This window comes from Sus scrofa, chromosome 4 (genome assembly GCF_054392235.1).
Source record: "Sus scrofa isolate SSC_HxYL_T2T_F1_AM1 chromosome 4, Sscrofa_HxYL_maternal_Yorkshire_Landrace_v2.0, whole genome shotgun sequence".
NCBI classification, from domain to species: domain Eukaryota; kingdom Metazoa; phylum Chordata; class Mammalia; order Artiodactyla; family Suidae; genus Sus; species Sus scrofa.
In genome coordinates this window covers 35,586,155-35,607,341 of record NC_139386.1, presented here as the reverse complement: position 1 = coordinate 35,607,341, position 21,187 = coordinate 35,586,155, and the positions used below count along the sequence as shown (strand labels likewise).

Below are 21,187 nucleotides of genomic sequence, written 5' to 3'. Positions count from 1 at the left end.
TGTACCTGTGATTAGTTTGTTTTGATAAAGTGGGTATCAATAAAATGATCAGAGTGATACATTACTGATCTTGCTCGGATTCTTTTTTTTTTTTTTTTTTTTTTTTTTTCCCTTTTTAGGGCCACACCTGCGGTATATGGAAGTTCCCAGGCTAGGGGTTGAGGAGCTACAGCTGCCAGCCTACACCACAGCCACAGCAATAAGGGATCTGAGCCATATCTGCGACCAATGCCATGCCAGAGCTTGCAGCAGTGGGGGAATCCTTAACCCACTGAGCAAGGCCAAGGATCATACCCGCGTCCTTACAGACACCATGTCTGGTTCTTAACCTGCTGAGCCACAATTGGAAGGGCCTCTGGATTCTGAAATTAGTGTGAAATTTTGAGTTTCCCTCTGTTTGTCTGCACATTTCATGGCGTGCAGGAAGGCCAAGGTGCAACACTGCCATTCCCCAATCCCCAACCCTTGTCCTTCCTTTTAAGTTTTGGCTCCTGTGCTGATGACAAAGGGAGCTCCGAGAGGGGGGACTTTCCAAGCCAAGTTCTTTTGGTGCCCAGCATGGGCTGGAGTCAGGAAAGGAGGGGGGTTCTCTCCCACCGGAGACAGAGCGTCTCAAACAGAAAACCCTGCCTTTTCCTACGGTGGAAAGCCCTGGAGATACGGCTGATTTTAAGGAGAGACAGCAAGGGCACTGGCCAAGTTTTCTTAACCTCTCTTTATTTTTGGTTTGCATATACACCAACAAAGATCCTCATTGTTAAAAAGGAGTCTGAACCCTTTACATGGGTTTAAGCAAAGTGAATTTGCTTTATCTAATCCCTAGGAGGGAGGAGAATCAATATTTATTAAATTCACAAGTGCCAGGTCCTTTACTCATCTTATATCCTGTAACTACCCAATGAGGTCAGCATTATTAGTTTCCTTTTATACTTACCTGAAAGTAAGTTTCAGAGAGGGGAGGTAACTTTTCCAAGGTCACACAGTAAATCCACCATGGAGCCAGGTTTCAAGCCTAAGTATCCTGGGCTCTAGGAGCCTCCTTCCTGTTCTCAACACTAGCAGCCTCCTTTCTGCTATTTTCTCTTGGACCATCAGTATCTTCCTCCAATTCTCTTGCTTCCTGTCCTGAAGGGTGTTTTTTGTTTTGTTTTGTTTGTTTTGTTTCTTTAAACCAAGTATAGCATCTTCACCCATACTCTTCTTATTTCTAATACCGGGCAGTTGCTCCTGACTGAGCTCCCCAGAGGGCCTTACTTAGAGAGTGTGGGAATTTCTAAACAATTGCAAACTTGATGACATTTTGTGACCAGAAGAAAGGATAAACAATAGACTATCTTCTGGTATTTCAATCTGCATTTCTCTAGCCTTTTTTTTTTTTTTTTCTTTTTTCTTTTCTTTTTAGGGTTTCATCTGCAGCATATGGAAGTTCCCAGGCTAGGGGTCCAATCGGGCATTACAGCTGCTGGCCTATGCCACAGCAACGCCAGATCCAAGCAGTGTTTTTGACTTACACTGTAGCTCACAGCAATGCCGGATCCTCAACCCAATGAGCGAGGCCAGGGATTGAACACACATCCTCAGGGATGCTATGTGGTGTTCTTAACCCATTGAGCCACAACAGGAACTCCTCTAGCTATGCTTATGCTCCTTCTTGATGATGTGATACCATTTCTTTTCCATCTTAGGTCTTAAGGCTTAAAAGCTTGGGTCTGGAATAAGAGAGACCCAAGTTAAAATGCCTTGTGCGGCTTTGTATATGTGACTTCCGTTTGTACAATGAGGATAATCATGGATTTTTGTGAGCAGTATGTGAAATAATGCAAGCAAGGAGCTTCGAGTGATGGCCGGCACATAGAAGGAGCCTCTGTAAAGTTTCTCCTTCTTACCCTTATTGTCCTCCTCATGCTTCTCCTCTTGATTATTGCTATTATTTTTCCTGGAAATAATAGGAGGCCATGCAGGGGTACAGAATTGTATGTCTGGCCTGCCAAGCTGCCACAGTCCGTGGGCTGCCTGGTCTCAGCCATCAGCAGGTTCTCAGGGAAGCTGAGCAGGGGACAGTGGTGGGGTCAGCCCTCTTGTCTTTGCCTTTTCTCTGGTTTCAGAGACCTCACTGGTCATATGAGTAAGAACTGGGGGTGGAGATTGGGGCCTGGGGGTGGGCAGAGCAGAGGGGGGCGCTCCTATGATTGGAGCTTATATCAAATACACCTGTATGAGCCCAAAGGAAATAATGGGGGCTTTGGATTTAACCAAATATGCTGGAGCATATTTAACCAAATATTGCTTCATTGCTTCTGAGCTATTTGTCTTTGGGCGCATTATTTCACCTCTCTGAGTCTCAGTTTCACCATCCTCATGTTTATTGAGCTGTTACCATATGCAAAGTACCTTGTTGAGATAGGTAGATAGATAGGGATATATTTCATATACTATAAGAGAGTGCTTCCATTCACATGGTCTCTGCAAGGTGTTATTAACATTCCAATCTGTTTTATGCCACTGATCCGCATCTACCTGTTTAGCAAATATCTGCAAAGCCATACACTGTGCTGAGAACAGGGCTACGACAGTGAAGCAGGCACTGTGGCTTTTATTCTGGGGGCAATTCAGGCATCAGCGGGTTAGCATGCCCAGCACATAGTGTGTCTTCAGAATGTCAGTTCCCTCCTCCTTGGCCCCAATTCATCCTACTGGGCTCCACAAAGTTCAACTACCCAGTTGAATCACATACAACTGACATTTTGGAAGTTCCTGTTGTGGCTCAGCGGGTTATGAACCTGACTAGTAGCCAAGAGCATGCAAGGTTGATCCATGGCCCTCGCTCAGTGGGTTTAAAAATCACACATTGCCGTGGCTGTGGTGTAGGCCAGAAGCTGCAGCTCTGACTGGACCACTAGGCTAGGAACTCCCATATGCTGCAGGTATGACACTAAAAAGCAAAAAAAAATTGATATTTTTATAATAAAAAATGGTTAAAAAGTGGCAATTGCCTACATTCCAACATAACATAAAAGGGAGAGGGCCTGCCTGGTTAAAACAGGAGCAGCAACTTCCCAGTGCCAGCTTGAATGAGCTTCTGTTTTTCTTGACTTCCCAGGAAGGCCCTTCCATCTCTTGCTTTGTTAAATTCAGCTCCAAAAGCAAGGCTCTAAAAACACTGTTGAATGCTCACCAAGGTAGAAAACCAGAGCCCAGCAGTAGCGTCCCTCCCTGGGAGCCAAAGCCTGGGAACAAGGGCCCAAGAGAGCAGCAGAGGAGGCTGGCGGGCCCCTGCCCACTGGACAGACCTGTGGCATCCACCAGCCTCAACCTGGAGCAGGGCCCCGCTGCCGGCCTCCCTCTTTCCCTGTAGCCAATCCAACAAGAGATAAGACTCAAGGTGAAAATACTCCCAGTTGGAGCCCAGGCAACGAACAGACAAGGGGGATGCCCAGAAGAAGTGTACGCTGCCCAAAGGTCATGCTCCCTTTGCCAAAATCGGGCAGGCAAGGAATTCAATGCTATTAACATCTAAATGCCTCTGAACACCTATCTGACTATCCCATCTCAACACTAGCTGTTCTCAAGGACAATTATCAATGCCTTACCCCTGTGAATTAGGATGACAGTATCCAGTGTAAGTGAAATCTTTGCTAATTTCAACTGTGTACAAGGAAGAGCCTTTTTTTCTGCCCCATTCCTTTTTTTTTTCCCTATCTCTTCCCCTCTCCCCGCCAGCCCCCGAGGGTTTTTGGACTGAATTTACTCTGGTTCCTGAAGTGTGGAAAAAGTAAACAAGATTCTGTTTGGATTCAACTCTTCAGTTTCTCTGCACTAAAACACACAAAAGTATAGGAAAGTTATCCCAAGGAAGGGAATTGCCCTGCCGTGTGGTAATAGTTTCAGAAAATGTTATAGAACAAAAAATCCAGAGGTTTTATAATTAAAGAGGTTGGCAGTGGGGAGGGGGGTGTCGGAGACATTGTTGGGCTCATTTCCAAGTGCTTTGCGTTTCCATAGAAGGGTAAACATTTAAAAATTCACATGGAGTGAATTCACGTTAATTTTAGCCAAGTGGGTATTTAGGTCATTAAAAAAAAGATTCCAAAAGGTAGATTAAATATTTCACAGGCCTCCATCAAATATTGATACAAGAACTTAAAAGAATCAATCTAAACATTCTGAAAGATAAGATGAAACAAAAATCAGGGACTGAAAAAGAAGCAGGAACACAAAGAAGCAAAAAACACAAAGAAACCGGAGCTCCCATCATAGCTCAGCATTAGCAAACCCAACTGGATCCATGAGGATGTGGGTTCGATCCCAGGCCTTGCTCAGTGGGTTAAGGATCCGGTATTGCCGTGAGCTGTGGTGTGGGTCACAGACATAGCTCAGATCCCTTGTTGCTGTGGCTGTGGTGTAGACTGGCAGGTATAGCTCTGATTCAACCTCTAGCCTGGGAACCTCCATATGCTGCGGTGCGTCCCTGAAAAGAAAAGAAAACAAAACAAAAAAACACAAATAGAAATTATTTGCATAAATGACCTTAGTCTTTCCTTGTGGCCCTTAGTGACCCACATGGAGGAGTCTAATTAGTAAGCTGACTTAGCTCTGAAGACTGTGCTAGGGTAAGTCTAGTTAAGATATGTCACCATACAAAGATGTTACATAGTTGCTGACTATATTCCACGCACTGTACATTTCATACTTGTGGTTCATTTATTTTGCTGCTGGAAGTTTGTACCTCTGACGCTCCCTCACCAAATTTCTGCCCCACCTGTCCACACCCCTCCCTTCTGGTGACCACCTGTTTGTTTTCATAGATACAGTCATTCTTTACATTAGAAACATAGCAATAGTTTTTATTTCCATAGGGAAATAGACTTTCACAATTTTTTCTTTCTTTCCTTTTTTTTTTCTTTTTAGGGCCAAACCTGAAGCATATGGAAGTTCCCAGGCTAGGGGTCGAATCGCAGCTGCAGCTGCTGGCCTATACCACAGCCACAGCAATGCAGGATCCGAGCCACATCTCTGACCAATTTAGAAGCCTGCAGCAAGGCTGGATCCTTAACCCGCTGAGACAGGCCAAGGATTGAACCCAAATCCTTAGGGACACTGTATCAGGTTCTTAACTGGCTTAGCCACAATGGGAACTCCCACAATTTTGTTAAAATAGGTGGTCTTCTCAGTCTAAAAAAATGTTCTCCATGTGATAAAGGCAAAGAAGCAGCAAAAATGTTACAAGAGTAATGGAAGAGTGGTTAGCGATGGCAGCCGACACCCACCTGAGGACTGTGGGGACACAGAGCATGGAGGAGGCTGAGCAAACAAATGTCACTTAGGGCTGTTCTGGCCACATGGGCCCAGTGTTGCCAGATGGTCTGATTACTAAAAAGAGGCTGAAATCAGATTTTTTTTTTTCTTTTTGCAATTTCTTGGGCCGCTGCCACAGCATATGGAGGTTCCCAGGCTAGGGGTCGAATTGGGGCTGTAGCCACTGGCCTACGCCAGGGCTACAGCAACACAGGATCCAAGCCGCATCTGCGACCTACACCACAGCTCATGGCAATGCCGGATCCTTAATCCACGGAGCAAGGCCAGGGATCGAACCCGCAACCTCATGGTTCCTAGTCGGATTCGTTAACCACTGAGCCACAACGGGAACTCCTGAAATCAGATTCCTATGTGAAATTTCACTTAAAAAATACTGCTTCGATTAAAAAGAAGTTGTGAGTTACCTTTGTGGCTCAGTGGTTAACGTACCCAACTGGGAACCATGAGGATGTAAATTCGATCCCTGGCCTCACTCAGTGGGTTAAGGATCTGTCATTGCCGTGAGCTGTGGTGTAGGTTGCAGATTCGGCTCAGATCCAGTGCTGCTGTGGCTGTGGTGCAGGCAGGCAGCTGTAGCTCCGATTTGACCCCTAGGCTGGGCACGTCCATATGCCAAGAGTGCGGACATAAAAAGCAAATAAAAAGAAAGAAAGAAAATCACTGAGTATATCAACAAAACACATTTTTGGCAGAATCCTCCCCAACCCCCTCAAGGGCCACCAGTTTGTCTATTATCAGAAACAACAGGGAGCTTCTGGGGGTGTTGGATGCCGATGGCTACTGGTGTCATGGAATCTGTTGGGGGAGCACTGGACCATCTTAGGGACAGGCTGTCTTTCTTTCTAGGGGTTGAGACGCCTGGTCAGGGAACAGAGCTGGTCTGATCCTGACTAAGGACCTATTTTGCTTTTGTCCTGGCAGAAAAGCAAAAAAAAGGAGTTCCTGTTGTGGCTCAACAGAAATGAATCTGATTAGTATCCATGAGGATTTGGGTTTGATCCCTGGCCTCACTCAGTGTGTTAAGGATCCAGCATTGCCATGAGCTGCGGTGTAGGTCGAAGATGTGGCTTGGATCCTGCGTTGCTGTGACTGTGGTGTAGGTGGGCAGCTGTAGCTCTGATTCAACCCCTAGCCTGGGGACTTCCAAATGTTGCAGGTGGGGCCCTAAAAAGACCAAAAAAGAAAAAAAGAAAAGTGTAAAAAAAAAAAGTCACCCACCACCCAGGAGTGGGTGACTCCCCAGTGCTTTCTCCAAGATTCCGAGCTGACCAAGTCTACTCTCAGACTTCCTTTCCCTCAATTCTTTCCCTCCCAATCTGCCCATTCTTACTGCTTCCATTTTTTATTTTTTATTTTATTTATTTATGGTTTTTTTGGGTCACACCTGCAGCATATGGAGGTTCCCAGGCTAGGGGTCCAGTTGGAGCTGTACCCACTGGCCTACACCACAGCCACAGCAACATGGGATCCGAGCCATGTCTGCGACCTACACCACAGCCCACAGCAATGCTGGATCCTTAACCCACTGAGCGAGGCCAGGGATCGAACCCACATCCTCATGTACGCCAGTCGGGTTTGTTAACTGCTGAGCCATGACAGGAACTCCATTGCTTCCATTTTTCAAACTAGAGAGGTTCGGCTTCAGTTCAGGTTCTGTAGATTGGTAGAACTTGGTAAATTCTCCCAGCTGAAGGACATGGCTAAATGGCTGAAACAAGGAACAGTATTAACTAAACCAGGAAGGCAGAATGTCTGGGATAAAATACAGGGGCCAGGGAAAAAAAAAAAAATGGATTTCACGTACTGTGGAGAATTTCTTGCTGAAGGTTATCAAACAGGAAAGGAGCAGTCTTGTGATATGAGGCAATTTAAACATGATTTTCCAGGTTGAAGACATTTTTAAGTATTTTGAGGCATCAACAATGAGCACGCCTCATTAAAAATCTCAGAGAGAACATTCTGTGCTGCTGTAGCCCCGCCGTGGTCTCTGGGTTCTCATTTTAGCATTTTCCCTTGGGTGAATGTCATCTCTTCTCAGTTTATTTATATTTCATTTAGACCATCAAAGCAATAATAATCCCCAAAATAGACAGAGATGCTCTGATGATCAATGGGATACATGAAAATCATTTTAATATAAAGGTAACAGTGAAGAGGGTGGCATTAATATAATACCCCCCACCATCCTCTTATTCACTCCATCAACCCAGTTTGTGCTATTTCCTTCAAGACCATGCCAAAAGTATCTTTCTTCTGTGAAGCTATTCCTGACTAAATCTACCACATCTTGCTACAGGAAGATCATCACATTTAAAGCTAGCAGGTGGCATGATAAAGACTTTGAAATAAGACTTTGGGAGTTCCTGTCATGGTGCAGTGGAAAATGAATCTGACTAGGAACCATGAGGTTGTGGGTTTGATCCCTGGCCTCGCTCAGTGGGTTAAGGATCTGGCGTTGCTGTGAGCTGTGGTGAAGATTGCAGATGTGGCTCGGATCCTGCGTTGCTGTGGCTGTGGCTGTGGCTGGCAGCTGCGGCTCTGATTCGACCCCTAGCCTGGGAACCTCCATATGCCGCAGGTGAGGCCCTAAAAAGGAAAAAAAAAAAAAGAACTTTGAATTAGACTTTGCAAATAAAGATTTGAATCCCAGATCTGCTAGATACATTATCCAAAATGGAAGTCAAATTTATCATCTGTATTATAAAATTATTAGTACTGTGGTATCACTCTTCCCTTTTTTTTTTTTTAAGCCCAAGGCCAATCTCCCACTACTTTCTTGTTAAGACAACCCAGATCTCTTCAAATATTGAGTGGAGATTTTTTGATCTCATGGGAGGTGGATCCAGCTCCTGATCTATGCTGGTCATGTGACCCAGCTCTGGCCAATGAGATCTAAGAGGAGGTCGGATGGGGGCCCAGGAAAGATGTTCATCCCCGAGGTGGGTGCTCTGTCTACCTTCTTCCTGTTTTCAGACTTCATTGTATAAGAACATGACAATTTTTACTGTGGGAGGCAGATGAATACAAAGACACTGATCCAGAGCCCTGAGTTAGGAAGCTGCTAATCAAATGTCAGTAATGCTGTAAAGCACTGGAAACATAGTGATGAACCAGTAAGAGGCATCATCTCTGCCTGCCCGGAGCTCAGAGTCTAGTGGAAGGCTATGGTCAATGATTCAATACCACACTAGTAAACATGAAACTACAACTGTGATAAGTGTTTCCAAGAAGAGGAACACATTGCTGCATTAATAAATCATGCAGTGGAGTTCCCGTTGTGGCTCAGTGGTTAATGAATCTGACTAAGAACTATGAGGTTGCGGGTTTGATCCCTGGCCTTGCTCAGTGGGTTAAGGATCCAGCATTGCCATGAGCTCTGATCCCGCGTTGCTGTAGCTCTGGCGTAGGCCAGTGGCTACAGCTCTGATTGGACCCCTAGCCTGGGAACCTCCATGTGCTGCAGTAGTGGCTCAAGAAAAGGCAAAAAGACAAAAAAATCAATCAATCAATCATGGAGAAATGTATCTTCCCAATATCCCTATACCGAAACTGGGAAAGCCAAAGATGCTTCTCTGTGGATGAGATGATTGGGGGAGTTCCCACTATGGCACAATGGGATCATCGGCATCTTTGGAGCTCTGGGATGCAGGTTCAATCCCCAGCCCCACACAGTGGGTTAAGTAGCCAGCATTGCCGCAGCTTGCAACTGTGGCTTGGATCTGATCCCTGGTCCAGGAACTCCTTATGCCATGTGGTGGCCAAAAAGGGGAAAAAAAAAAAAAAAAAAAAGAGAGAGAGAGAGGTGATGGAGCACTGATCTGAAGGAAGCTTAGGAGCTAGATGCATGAGGGACAAAAGAGAACAAGAGTTTTAGGGAGACAGAAGAGCAAATGCAGGCTTAAGTTCAATAAGAGGCTAATCAATTCGTGTTTCAGAAACTTCTTTATGCGGGTTATGGGTAAGAAGGAAAATATGTGTGCAATCATATTTTAATTTTTAAAATCTAATAGAACAAAAACAACAAAATAGAGAGTAAAAGAGAAAAAATAAGAAAATTTCAGGATCAGTTAAGAAGGTCTGATACATGACTAAGTGGTGTTTCAAAAAAAGAGAAATGGAAAAATGTTGGGAGGAAAATTATCAGAGAAAAGATAAATATGATTTTTTAAGATCTCAAATATTAAAAGACTTCTGATTAGGAGTTCCCTTCGTAGTTCAGCAGTGAACAAAATCGACTAGGAACCATGAAGATGGAGGTTTGACCCCTGGCCTTGCTCAGTGGGTTAAGGATCCCTGGCCTTGTTGCCATGAGCTGTGGTGTAGGTTGCAGAAGCAGCTCGGATCCTGCGTTGCTGTGGCTGTGGTGTAGGATGGCAGCTGTAGCTCCAATTCGACCCCTAGCTTGGGAATTTCCATATGCTGCAAGTGTGGCCCTAAAAAGCAAAAAAAAAAAAAAAAAAAAAAAAAAGACTTCTGATTGATATGAGCCACCTAGTGCTCAGCACAGTGAGTTCTAAATGATGTAAACTGAAGCAGTTATCATAAAACATCTGGGCTGACCTTTCTAGCGCAGATAAATGAAATGAAGATAAAATGAAACAAGCCAAGAGAAAACTGCTGAGACACAAAGGATCAAGAATCAGAATGTATTAGCTCATTCAACAATGTTACAGGGTTGTGGATATTGGGTGTGGGGGTGGGGAAGTGCCTTTAAATCCTGAGTTATAGGCTAGACAAGTTATTGATGAAATGCAAAAATAGAATGAAATTCAACTCCAGAAATTCAAGTTCTAAAAATTGCCTCTCTTGCACCCTTTCTCAAAATGGTATTAGACAATGTGCTCCATTAAGACATATGAGAACAGAAAGAACCAAGAAAGAAATAGTCTTAAGACTCAGAGAAGAAGGGAGGCAACAGAGGAGAAAGCTGGAGAGATGACTTTGTTTTGTTTTGGTTTGTCTTTTTAGGCTTTTCTCAAATGTCCAATGACCTCTAACCTATATCTATATTTACGAGTGTGGAATAAAGAGCTTTTTAGAACCTCTGTTGTGAGGGTGGGGCTTGCTGACTGATGGATCTTGTTGAAAGGAGATCTGGTAGAGAATAGGCTTCCTTCCTCTCTCCATTCCTTTCCTTCCCTTTTCTTACTTTTGTTATTTTTAAAAATTGTATTTATTTATTTATTTTTAACTATTCAATGACTTTTATTACATTTATAGTTATACAACAATCATCACAACCCAATTTTATACCATTTCTGTCCCCAGTGCATCCCCCCACCCCCAACATGTCTTATTTGGAAACCATAAGTTTTTCGAAGTCTGTGAGTCATTATCTGTTCTGCAAAGAAGTTCATTGCGTCCTTTTTTTTTGGATTCCACATGTAAGTGATAGCATTTGATGTTGGTGTCTCACTGTCTAACTTCACTTAGCATGATAACTTCTAGGTCCATCCATGTTGCTAAAAATGCTGGTATTTCGTTCCTTTTAATGGCTGAGTAATATTCCATTGTGTGTATGTACCACATCTTCTTTATCCACTCCTCTGTCGATGGACATTTTGGTTGTTTCTGTGTCTTGGCTATTGTAATGCACATTATTGCAATTATTATTGCAATGCACATTAGAGTACATGTATCTTTTTAAGTCATGGTTTTCTCTGGATAGATGCCCAGGAGTGGGATTGCTGGGTCAAACGGTAATTCTATTTTCAGTTTTCAGAGGAATCGCCATACTGTTTTCCACAGTGGTTGCACCAATTTACATTCCCACCAACAGTGTAAGAGGCTTCCCTTTTCTCCGTGCCCTCTCCAGCACTTATTGTTTGTAGACGTTTCGTTAATGGCTATTCTGGCTGGTGTAAGGTGGTAGTTTGGAGTGGTTTTGACTTGCCTTTCTTTCTTTCCTTCTTTCCTTTCTTCCTTCTTTCTCTCTCACTCTTTCTTCCTGATTGGGGATACATCCACATCATTATCTATCAATCTTTTCTCTAGGACATCATCATTTCATCCAAAGAAGGATTCTCTGATCTCCTACCTTGAGGAGAGGCATGGCTAGTAGTGGTATAAGCTTGGTTCTTGGCTCACTGGGCTGGGTAGACGAAGCTAGGAGATGGTATCTCACCGATTAGCAGATGGCCTTCACATACTCTCCTTGTTATAGGTCCAATGCCTCACTCCTGATGGTTCCCTTGATGTCTTCCTGGTTTATCATTTCATCCAAAGAAAGATGCAAGTGTCTTGTCTAGCAGACACTTCTGTCTCCTGCCAGCATGGAGGCGGGATGGTATTATGCACTGAATTGTGATTCCCCTAAATTTATATGTTGAGGTTCTCAGTAGAGTCACATTTCATGTTACTGTGCTTTGCACATTTTTTTTTCAACAAGTTGAAGTTTCGTGGCAACCCTGCATCAAACAAGTCTGTTGGCACTGCTTTTCCAACATCATTTGCTCACTTCACATCTCTGTGTCACCTTTTGACAATTTTTGCAGTATTTAAATCTTTTTCATTATTATTAGATTTGTTGCAGCGATCTGTGATGTTACTATTGTAATTGTTTCAGGGCACCATGGACTGCACTCATATAAGACAGTAAACTTAAGCGATAAACATTGTTTGTGTTCTGACTATTCCACCAAGTTGTGTCCCCATCTCTCTCCCTCTACTCAGGCCCCCCTTTTCCCTGAAACACAACAAAATTGTGATTAGGCCAAGTCATAACTCTACAATTGCCTTTAAGTATTCAAGTGAAAAGAAGAGTCACCTGAGTCTCATTTTAATAAAAAGCTAGGGAGTTCCCGTTGTGGCTCAGCATTAATGAACCCGACTAGTGCCAATGAGGATATGGGTTCGATCCCTGGCCTTGCTCAGTGGGTTAAAGGATCTGGCGTTGCCATGAGCTGTGGGGTAAGTTGCAGATGCGGCTCGGATCTGGCATTGCTGTGGCTGTGGTGTAGACCAGCAGCTGCAGCTCTGATTCGACCACTAGTCTGAGAACTTCCATATGCCGCAGGTGTAGCCTGAAAAATAAAATAAAAAAAAAAAAAAAAGCTAAAAATGACTAAACTCAGTGAGGAAGGCATGTAAAAGCAGAGTCAGGTCAAAAACTAGGCCTCTTGTGCCAAACAGTTAGCCAAGGTGTATATGAAAAGAAAAACTACCCACAGGAAATTAAAAGTGCTACCCCAGAGTTCCTGTTGTGGCTCAGCGGCAACAAATCTGACTAGGATTCATGAAGATGCGGGTTCGATCCCTGGCCTTGCTTAGTGGGTTAGGGATCTGGCATTGCCATGAGCTGTGGTATAGGTCGCAGGTGTGGCTTGGATCCCGAGTTGCTGTGGCTGTGGCATAGGCCAGTAGCTGTAGCTCCAATTCCACCCCTAGCCTAAGAGCTTCCATATGCCATAGGTGTGGCCCTAAAAAAGAAAAAAAAGTGAGGTCACATGGGTGGCCCTAATTAATATCACTGGTGTCCTTAAAACAGGAGAAGACTGGGACCCAGATGTGTATGGTCATCATGAAAAGCCTAGGTAAGGAGACAGCCAGTGATGGCCACCTGGAAGCCATGCAGAGAGGCTTCAGAATGAATTCACCCCTGCCAAAACCTTGAGCTTGGACTTCTAGCCTCTAGAAGTGTGAGAACATAAATTTCTGTTGTTTCATCCACACAATCTGTGGTACTTTGTCATGGCAGCCCTAACAAATTAATACAGCTGGAAACTCGATTATGCCAGGTGGACCTGGGGACCTAGGTGGGGTCTAACAGCTTTGAATTGAGATTTTGAATCGACGCCTCTGCTTTGAGCCCCACAACTCCCACCTTCCATGATAATTGGAAATTTGATCTTCTATGCCTTTCTGAGGTTCTACAGGCTAAAGAGGCTTGACCTTCAGAGTCTACAGAGGCTCAGGTTCATCTTTCTCAGCTCAGCTAAAGCAGTTCCTACTTCATTAGTCACTTTTCACTTTTTTCCACTTTGTACTTTCCAAATTTTGTTGTCATTTAAAACCACCTAATCTCCTCTTTTATTCATCCATCAGTGGGACTTTAGGAAGAAGTAGAGATAAAGGTATATATTCAATGCACTGTGTTTTAAGAGGACCATGCTTTCTAGCTTTTTTTGGCCATGCCCTTGGCATGCAGAAGTTCTAGGGCCAGGGAATGAACAGATGCCACAGCCCATAACCACAGCCATAGCAGTGACAACACCAGATCCTTAACCCACGAGGCTAAGAGGGGACTCTTTTTTTTTTTTTTTAAATGTTTTCTATTGAAGAGTTACCAATGGCCAGCCTAAGAAACAGAAAACTTCACATCCCTGAAGGAGATATGCAAACCTCAGTCTACTAACTGAATGCAACACTGCCAGTTCCAGAACCTTCATGGAAACAGTAAGTGTCAATGCAAAGACACAGAGCCATGCAACCATGAAAAATGGAAGTGGCCCCAAACTGTGCAAGAATTGCCGTTTAATGCTTGGTTGGTTACATTACACATCTCTATGTTGAATTTCAGATGAAGGCATTCAGGTACATTTCATTCTTCCCAAGCCTTCTTCTTGGGGATAACAGCTGATGGAACAACTTAGTGCTTTTATAGTGCAAACCAGCCTAGGAGATACCACCTCTTAGTCACTTCACAGTAGATTCAACGACAGACCTGCTTTGGTGGCCCCATGTATAACAAGTAGTGGGTGAAGAGGCAGCAGGCAGACTCATTCAGTTAATCTGAATCCCTTTAAAACTTGATATTTCTGCCCAGATGCCACAGAAATGGGATTCTTCTCCCCATGTTTCATTATAAAAGACTCAGCATAATAAAATGACAATTTAGTATCAAATCCTGAAGTTTTAATTTAGGAAAATGGGATTGGCCATCAAAATAGATGCTAAAGATCACCACTAAGATGACAATAGGAATAAACGATACTATTTTTCTTTCCTGAGACTTTAACTAAAATTTTAATTTCATAAATGAGATAATTTGGTCTAAAAACAGCACTCTTTTATTATTAGCTTTTTATATGAAAAGTTACACTTTTGCTGTCATGTAAAGTGACCACCAAACTATAACCTCTACTGAAACTCCTAAATCTATGATGAATACTGTAGCAGATGCCAGCCTAATTTTTTTTTTTTTTTTTTTGGATGCACTAACTGCTCCAATTGAAGACAATGGTCAACAATTATATAAATAATCAGTAGGTTGGGAATGAAATAGTTCAGGTGTTTCTTTCTTTTCAGGGCCACACGAAAGTTCCCAGGCTAGGGGTCAGATCACCAGATCTTTGACCCACTGAGCAAGGCCAGGGATTGAACCGACATCCTTCTGGATACTACTCAGGTTCTTAACTTGCAGAGCCACACCAGGAACTCCCCAGGTCACTGTGTTTCAAACTCTAACAGGATCAGAACCACCTGAAGGGCTTGTTAGACCCACAGGCTGGAGTTTCTTGAGGCCTGGGCTAAGTTGGTGAATTTACCTTTCTCACAAGCTCCCAGGTGATCTGATGTTGATGGTCCAACCAGGGACCACACTTTGGGTGGTCTAATCTAACCAATCAACACAGAAGTAGGCAGCCAATCGGGGGATACTAAGCGAAATAATCAAAGCTGAGTCGTTAGGTGTCAGGGAGGAACAAAGGATTCTTGGCCACCACGGACCAAAGAAATTAAAAGTTTGCCCATAAATTCTGGTTTTGTTTGCATAAACAAATCTGGGACAGCGTGGTAAAGCCTTTTGGATAATTTTAGAAATAGCTTCAGATTAAAAACAGCAAATTATCCTGCTGTATAGCACAGGGAACTATGTCTAGTCACTGGTGATGGAACATGATGGAGGATAATGTGAAAAAAAAATGTGTGTATATATATATGATTGGGTCACTTGACTGTATAGCATACATTGATAGAACAATGTAAATCAACTATAATTTGAAAGAAATAAAGACCTAAAAAAAGGGGAAAAAATAAAGATGGCAAATCGACCCACAGTTGTGTATCTTCCTTGTCTCCTGAAAAGGACAGTACAGGAACATAAAAGGATGAATCCATAGGGGCAAAGAGAAGAGAGGAGGGATCATCTGCAAAAGATGTATTTCAACACAATTCTGGAAGATGGGATGGGTGGAAGAACAGAGAATGGTAAAACAGAACAGCAGAAGCTATCCTCTCCTGTCATTCTAGAGGGCAGGACAAGCGATTATTCTATAAAACCCCAGATTGGCTTGGATCCTGGAGATGCCAGAGGTCATGAGAGAGAGAGACAGATTATGATGAGAGGCCTCAGGATCCCAGCAGTGAGGGAGAGGTTGGGAGCTGAGCGAATGTGTTTGGAGTTGTTAGTTCCCCAGGTCCCCTGTCCCACTTCTCACAGTCAAGTGACTACAACGGCAGCAGGAGAAACAGCAGAGAGGCTTGTGCATTAGGCAGCAAAAAGGACGGGAATGAGGCACCTACAGGAAAGAAAAGAATGAGACACTCTGCATACTAAGCAGTCTGGACCCCTTCCCCTGAACTGTTTCCAGAGTACTGGCTGCCAGGTGAAGGTCCCCTCAGGCAAGAGGCTGCAGATATTTCTCTTGAGAAGCTGAAGAGCCCAGAAGAAAAGACTTCTAGTTTTTGTTTGTTTGTTTTTTAGGGCTGCACTCATGGGATATGGAAGTTCCCAGGCTAGGGGTTGAATCAGAGCTACAGCTGCCTGTCTACGCCGCAGCCATGGCAACATGAGATCCGTAACCCACTGAGCAAGGCCAGGGATTGAACATGTATCCTCATGGATACTAATTGGGTTTGTTTCCCCTGAGCCACAAAGGGAACTCCAAGACTTCTAGTTTCTGACATTTGGGGGATCTCCTTAGGGAAAGATGAACTTTTTCCCTGATCACCACATAGCAAACTCACCAATGAGCAAGCACACTCCCCCGCCCCCCATGTGTAGTTTTCAGTGGGGTTTTATGACCTCATTCTTGAATATGAAGGGAGAGTCAAATGTTTGCAAACATTTCATGAAAGCCTCCAAATTAAGGCACAAAATTATGAAATTTCAGAATATTAGAGATAAAAGAGATTATAAGTTTCTAGAAGGGTAAATTCCAGTTCACAAAGGAATGGGAATCAGGATGGCATTAGAATTCTCAATGACAATACTGAATACTAGAAAATAAGAGTACAGAGTTCCCACTGTGGTGCAGTGGAAACGAATCCGCCTAGGAACCATGAGGTTGCTGGTTTGATTCCCCGGCCTTGCTCAGTGGGTTGAGGATCCCGCGTTGTCCATGAGCTGTGGTATAGGTTGAAGGCGAGGCTCGGATCCTGCGTTGCTGTGGCTGTGATGCCCTGAAAAGCAAAAAAAAAAAAAAAAAAAGGAAAAATAAGAGTAATTGTTATGAACTTAATGAAAAATTTCAAAGTAGAATTCTATACTTGGTCAAGCTCCTTCAAAAGTAAGATTTGAAAAAAAAAGCAAGAGTTGAATGAAGATATTTTAAGCTTTACTTTCTGTACCCAGTCCTAGGTTATTACTGGAACACATGCCATGGAAAGTGAAGTAGCAAACCAGGAATGAAGGAACAGGACAGATAAATGGGGTTCTTATTCTGGAGATGAAGGACTGTCCCAGGATGACAACTGAGTAGCAGCTCCAGAGAAGACTTATCTCCACTGCTACAGGGTGGTGAACTTTTGGAGGGATGGTTCCAGTGGGGAAAAATGGGATTGATTGTTTGATTATTTGGAAAATAAATGTGATAGTCATTTGATAGATATGCTATAGGAGTTCCCATTATGGCTCATCAGGTTAAGGACCCAACATTGTCTCTGTGAGGATGTGGGTTCGATCCCTGGCCTCGATCAGTGGGTTAAGGATTCAGTATCGCAGCAAGCTGTGGCCTAGGTTGCAGAAGTAGCTCTGACTGGGTGTTACCATGGCTGTGGTATAGGTCTCAGCTACAGTCTGCAGCTCTGATTAGACTCCTGGCCTGGGAACTTCCATATGTCATAGGTGCAGCAAAAAAAGAAAAATAAATAAATAAAATGATATGTTACAGAAAAAAAATCAGGTTGGAAACATCATAAACTAAGTACATAGATAAAAGCTTTTTATAAGAAAGAAAACAGCCATAGAACACTAGTTGGCTCTGTTGTGACTGGTATTTGCGGTCACTAACTACTTGCTACCCTCAATCTGTGAAAGAGATGTTGGAAGAATGGTGAAAATGAAACTGCATGGGATTTGAAAGAGCTAAGTCCTTACCTAAGTCAGCAGGTGGTCAAAGCACAACATCTAAATGGATAAATCAAGGGCTAGCAGTGTAAATTATTTAGAAATAACAAGGTCAAGAACAGAATGGACAGCTAAAAGTGGAATGTGGTTAAGAAGGTGGAGGAGAGGTGGGTACTGCATTATTTTAAAGTATTGTACCATCTTTAAAAAGTAAGCGTGTGTGCTTATACTGTCTTTAAAAAGTAAGAAAACATTTTGAAATTCACTTGTTGAGAATGAAACATGGAAGAGTCAAACTTTGTTTCATAAGGTAATTAATTTTCAGGAAATACATGATCCATTTAGATTAATCTAGAAGTTGTATCATCTCTCTCAATACAGTATTAACTTGAAATAAATTATAAGCTTTCCATGCTCTCTATTTCTGCAATTCATATACATGTGCTAGACTCCTGTCAGAACTTCCACAACCGCTCATTGGAAGCAGTGGTTGTAAATTACGGTTGCAAATGCCTGTTGTTCCCAATCAGGAGAAAGGAAAACTACAACAAAGTCAGTTTCATCCTGAATTGTTTCCATAGCAACCATATTAAGCTGGAAGGATAAAGCACCTTTGTAGTGGCTGCTTCTATTGAATTACAATGTAAATGTTGATGCCTGCCTGGTAACGTCAAATGACAACAGGTTTATGGGAGGGCATCAGTGGTGGTTTGCAGCTCTGGAATCCCAGGCTACAGAGTTGAGATGGAAGAGATGCACCTGAGCCATTTTCGTGTCTGTTCAATCAAATTTCCTCACCCCATCAAAACCATGCCACTCCCTATATGTCCAGCTCATGAAAGGATGCTCACCTGTGTGTCAATCTAGTAATCTACCCTTTTACACATTGAAACCCGAAGGAAAGTGTTTGTTGTGGATAAGAATGTTAAAAATGCAATTACAAATTTAACAAACTCGGCGATCTTTGGGTCCCATCCCCACCCTGCCCCCCTCGCCCTGAGCACAAAGTAAACTTCAGGCCGGTACTCTTTTGATATTGTCAAACACTGTCCTAGCGTGATTATTAAAAGCCTTGTGGTTGTATTACGCATGTGATTCCGGTTGGCTTGAGATCCCCGAATTCAGCTCTCCTTAGTCCTTCCGTTCCACCCACAATCCCTAGTGGTGGCAGGTGTTGCTTTTTTTTCCTGGTTAACTTCTCTCCCTCAAGGTCTCCCAACCCCCCATCCCCCACCCCAGGCCGGCCTCCGAGAAGGGAAACGTAGCATGAAGTCTACTCGAAGCGCTGACCCTCAGCTCCCACGGGCTGCAGCGTGCCGCCGCTCCACTCAGGTAAACTTCGGAGTGAGTTACCTGCACCTGGAGAAGGGCCTTACCTGAGCGCGCCTCTGCCAATGGCAGCTCACCTGAGAGAGCCCCGCAGCCAATCACGGCGCAGCTCGTCCCTCGGGCTTGTACCCTTTAGTGAAAGAATTCAGCTCCTTGCGAGAAAGTTACCTGTGGCCGCCCAAGTCCGCCACTTTCTGCTCTGTGGCTGCCCAGTGCCACGATCCGGGAGGACTCCGCGCCGCCTGGCCGCCTCCGAGCTCGGGCCCCATGTGAGGGGCCCCCCCTTATCCCACCTTTCCGGCTAGGTGAGGGCGCGAGCGGGCGAGCGAGCGAGAGTGGTGAGGGGGGACGGAAAAGCAGAATTACCTGTAGCTCTTGTTCTGCCATCTCGGGCGCTCTCACACACCTTCACCTGCACAGACTTGAAAGTCCAGTTTCACCAGAGGCTGAGGCTCCAGGAAAAGGGGAGCGAGTTCATTGGATCAAACATGTCACAAGAGTCGGACAAGTAAGTGGATCACACGCGCCGGCTGCTGCTACTACCACTTTGGGCTGATGGCAACTGGTTTGTTGTGTTTTTTTTTTTTTTTTTTTTAAGTTGTTTTTTTGGTTTTTTTCCTTTCTTTTTTCTTTTTCTTTTTGGTGTATCCAGACTTTTCCAGATTATGTTTCTACCCTGGTTAAGGGGAGAAACCTTGCAAGAATGGAATGTTTAATACCCCCTTTGGCCTTGATAGTAAAAGTAGGTTTTCCTCTTTGCTTCCTCCCTTACGAATGATCTCGCCCCGGTCTCCCAGGATATATACTTGGATATTGGCAGAGGTTGGCAGAGGTTTTGGTAGGAGAGGGTGGGAGGCCTGTTATTCCCCCCTCTCCTTTAGTTGCTCCCACCGCTTCAGGCTCCTAGGGCCCTTTGGAAGTTTAGCCGAGTTCCTTCGATTTACCTAATGGCCCTGCTGGAAAAGCGGGTCTTGGCGGCTTTTGTGTGAGCACAACAAAGAGCCTTTATCCTGAAGCAGAAACGGCCATCTTCCCGCACTGGGCCGGAGGGTGTGCGTATGCGCGCCGGGTGGTGCGCCCCCGACGGGAAGCGAGGCGCCGGGCCGCCGGGGTCTCAGGGCCCCCAGCGCTGTCCCCACCCCGCCCCCAGCTTCCCCGCCCCCTCGCCCCTTCCCGCCTGTCCCCGCATTGTTTGGCCACCTTAAGCAGGTGCGGGAGGACAGGCCCTTTCGGAAAAGAGGGGTGATTGAGCCGAGGTTAGGGTTGGCGCCTTGGTAAGGCGCGCCGGTGACTTATTGAGTCACCTCTGCCCGGACGGCCTTGACGCGGCCCCGGGAGCCCCGCGCCCTCTGCGGCCCTCCAGGCCCAGGCGCCCCGCGCTGGAGGCCGCCACCTCGGGCGTGGCTAGCGGGACGGCGCGGGTGCGCTGGGCCTCCCCGGGGTTCTTTCGCCTGGAAAGGCGAGGGGCCCAGCCCTGATTCCCGCCCCTCGAAGGGCTAGCTGGGGGGCGCGCCCGTCGCAGCTCGGACAGGATCCCTAGACGCCTCGGGGCTCGGCGGCCTGAGCCGCGGGGCGCCGGGCCCGGGTCCAGTCTCGTCCAGGAGGCCTCCCAGCAGGCCTGTCCCCCGCCTCCGGGCCGGCTTTGTGCAGGCAGGGGGAGGTGGGGCCGAGGGCGGGAGCGAAGGGGAGCGGGAGGTGGGTCCCTTGGCCTTTCCTGGGATTCGGTGGCGACACTTCCTTCCCCCTCCTGTCGGGCGCGTCCCGGGCTGGGAACCGGCTGCGTCCTACTGGAAGTGCGCCGGGGCCACCTTTCCGCTTTCCCGGGTAGTTTTGCCCCGGCAGTGTGGCCACTCCAGGGACACCTTCCTCTGGGCGTCTCCGCGGGGCAAGAGACGGGTGCCTCTCCTGGAGAAGTGGCCTGGGACACGTCGCAGATTGAGGGGCCCTGAGGGGACAGCGGGCATGCCCTGCGGACCTGTCCAGGGATGGAGGAGACGATCCTCAAAGTTAAGCCGCGGGTGGGCAGAGCTAACAACACGGGCTGTCATACTTGAAAATGAAAACCTACGAGATAGTACTTTACCCACTAACGAAAAGCTAACTGCTAGCTACACAGCGGAGGGGACGAACTAGTGTTACAAAGACGCCAAGAGGGCCGGAGTAGGGGTAGGGCTGGGGAAGTGTGTGAATCTTTGAGCCTACCCCCATTCCCAACCCAAGTTCTCCTTGTAGCCTTCGAGAACTCCCTACTCAAGCTTAAAAACTTCAGTAGCCAAAGGCCGAGATGGCAACAGGGTTTTGTGGTTTGTTTCGAGC

General features: G+C 45.3%; 1 protein-coding gene and 1 long non-coding RNA gene across 7 annotated transcripts in view; one reads left to right on the top strand and one right to left on the bottom strand.

Moving 5' to 3' along the window:
• Positions 1 to 13,771: 13,771 nt before the first annotated feature.
• LOC110260426 (uncharacterized) lies at positions 13,772 to 19,273 on the bottom strand. 2 transcript variants are annotated; one of them, XR_002343691.2, is made up of 2 exons: positions 19,040 to 19,273; positions 13,772 to 16,656 (listed from the first exon to the last, which is right to left on the bottom strand). It is a non-coding gene; the product is annotated as an uncharacterized LOC110260426 (long non-coding RNA). The 2 variants fall into 2 exon arrangements; XR_014843542.1 differs by having other exon boundaries at positions 19,238 to 19,273.
• The window catches only part of GRHL2 (grainyhead like transcription factor 2), a 193,408-nt gene continuing 191,249 nt past the window's right edge, over positions 19,029 to 21,187 (top strand). For 2 of the 5 annotated variants that reach the window (XM_085021960.1, XM_085021959.1), the window contains exons 1-2: positions 19,029 to 19,176; positions 19,292 to 19,379. In XM_085021960.1, coding sequence (XP_084878086.1) covers positions 19,360 to 19,379 — 20 coding nt within the window. In that variant the 5' untranslated portion in view covers positions 19,029 to 19,176; positions 19,292 to 19,359. Of the gene's footprint in view, positions 19,177 to 19,271; positions 19,380 to 21,187 lie in introns of those variants that run through there. The other 3 variants (XM_085021961.1, XM_021090600.2, XM_013996569.3) reach the window with 2 other exon arrangements.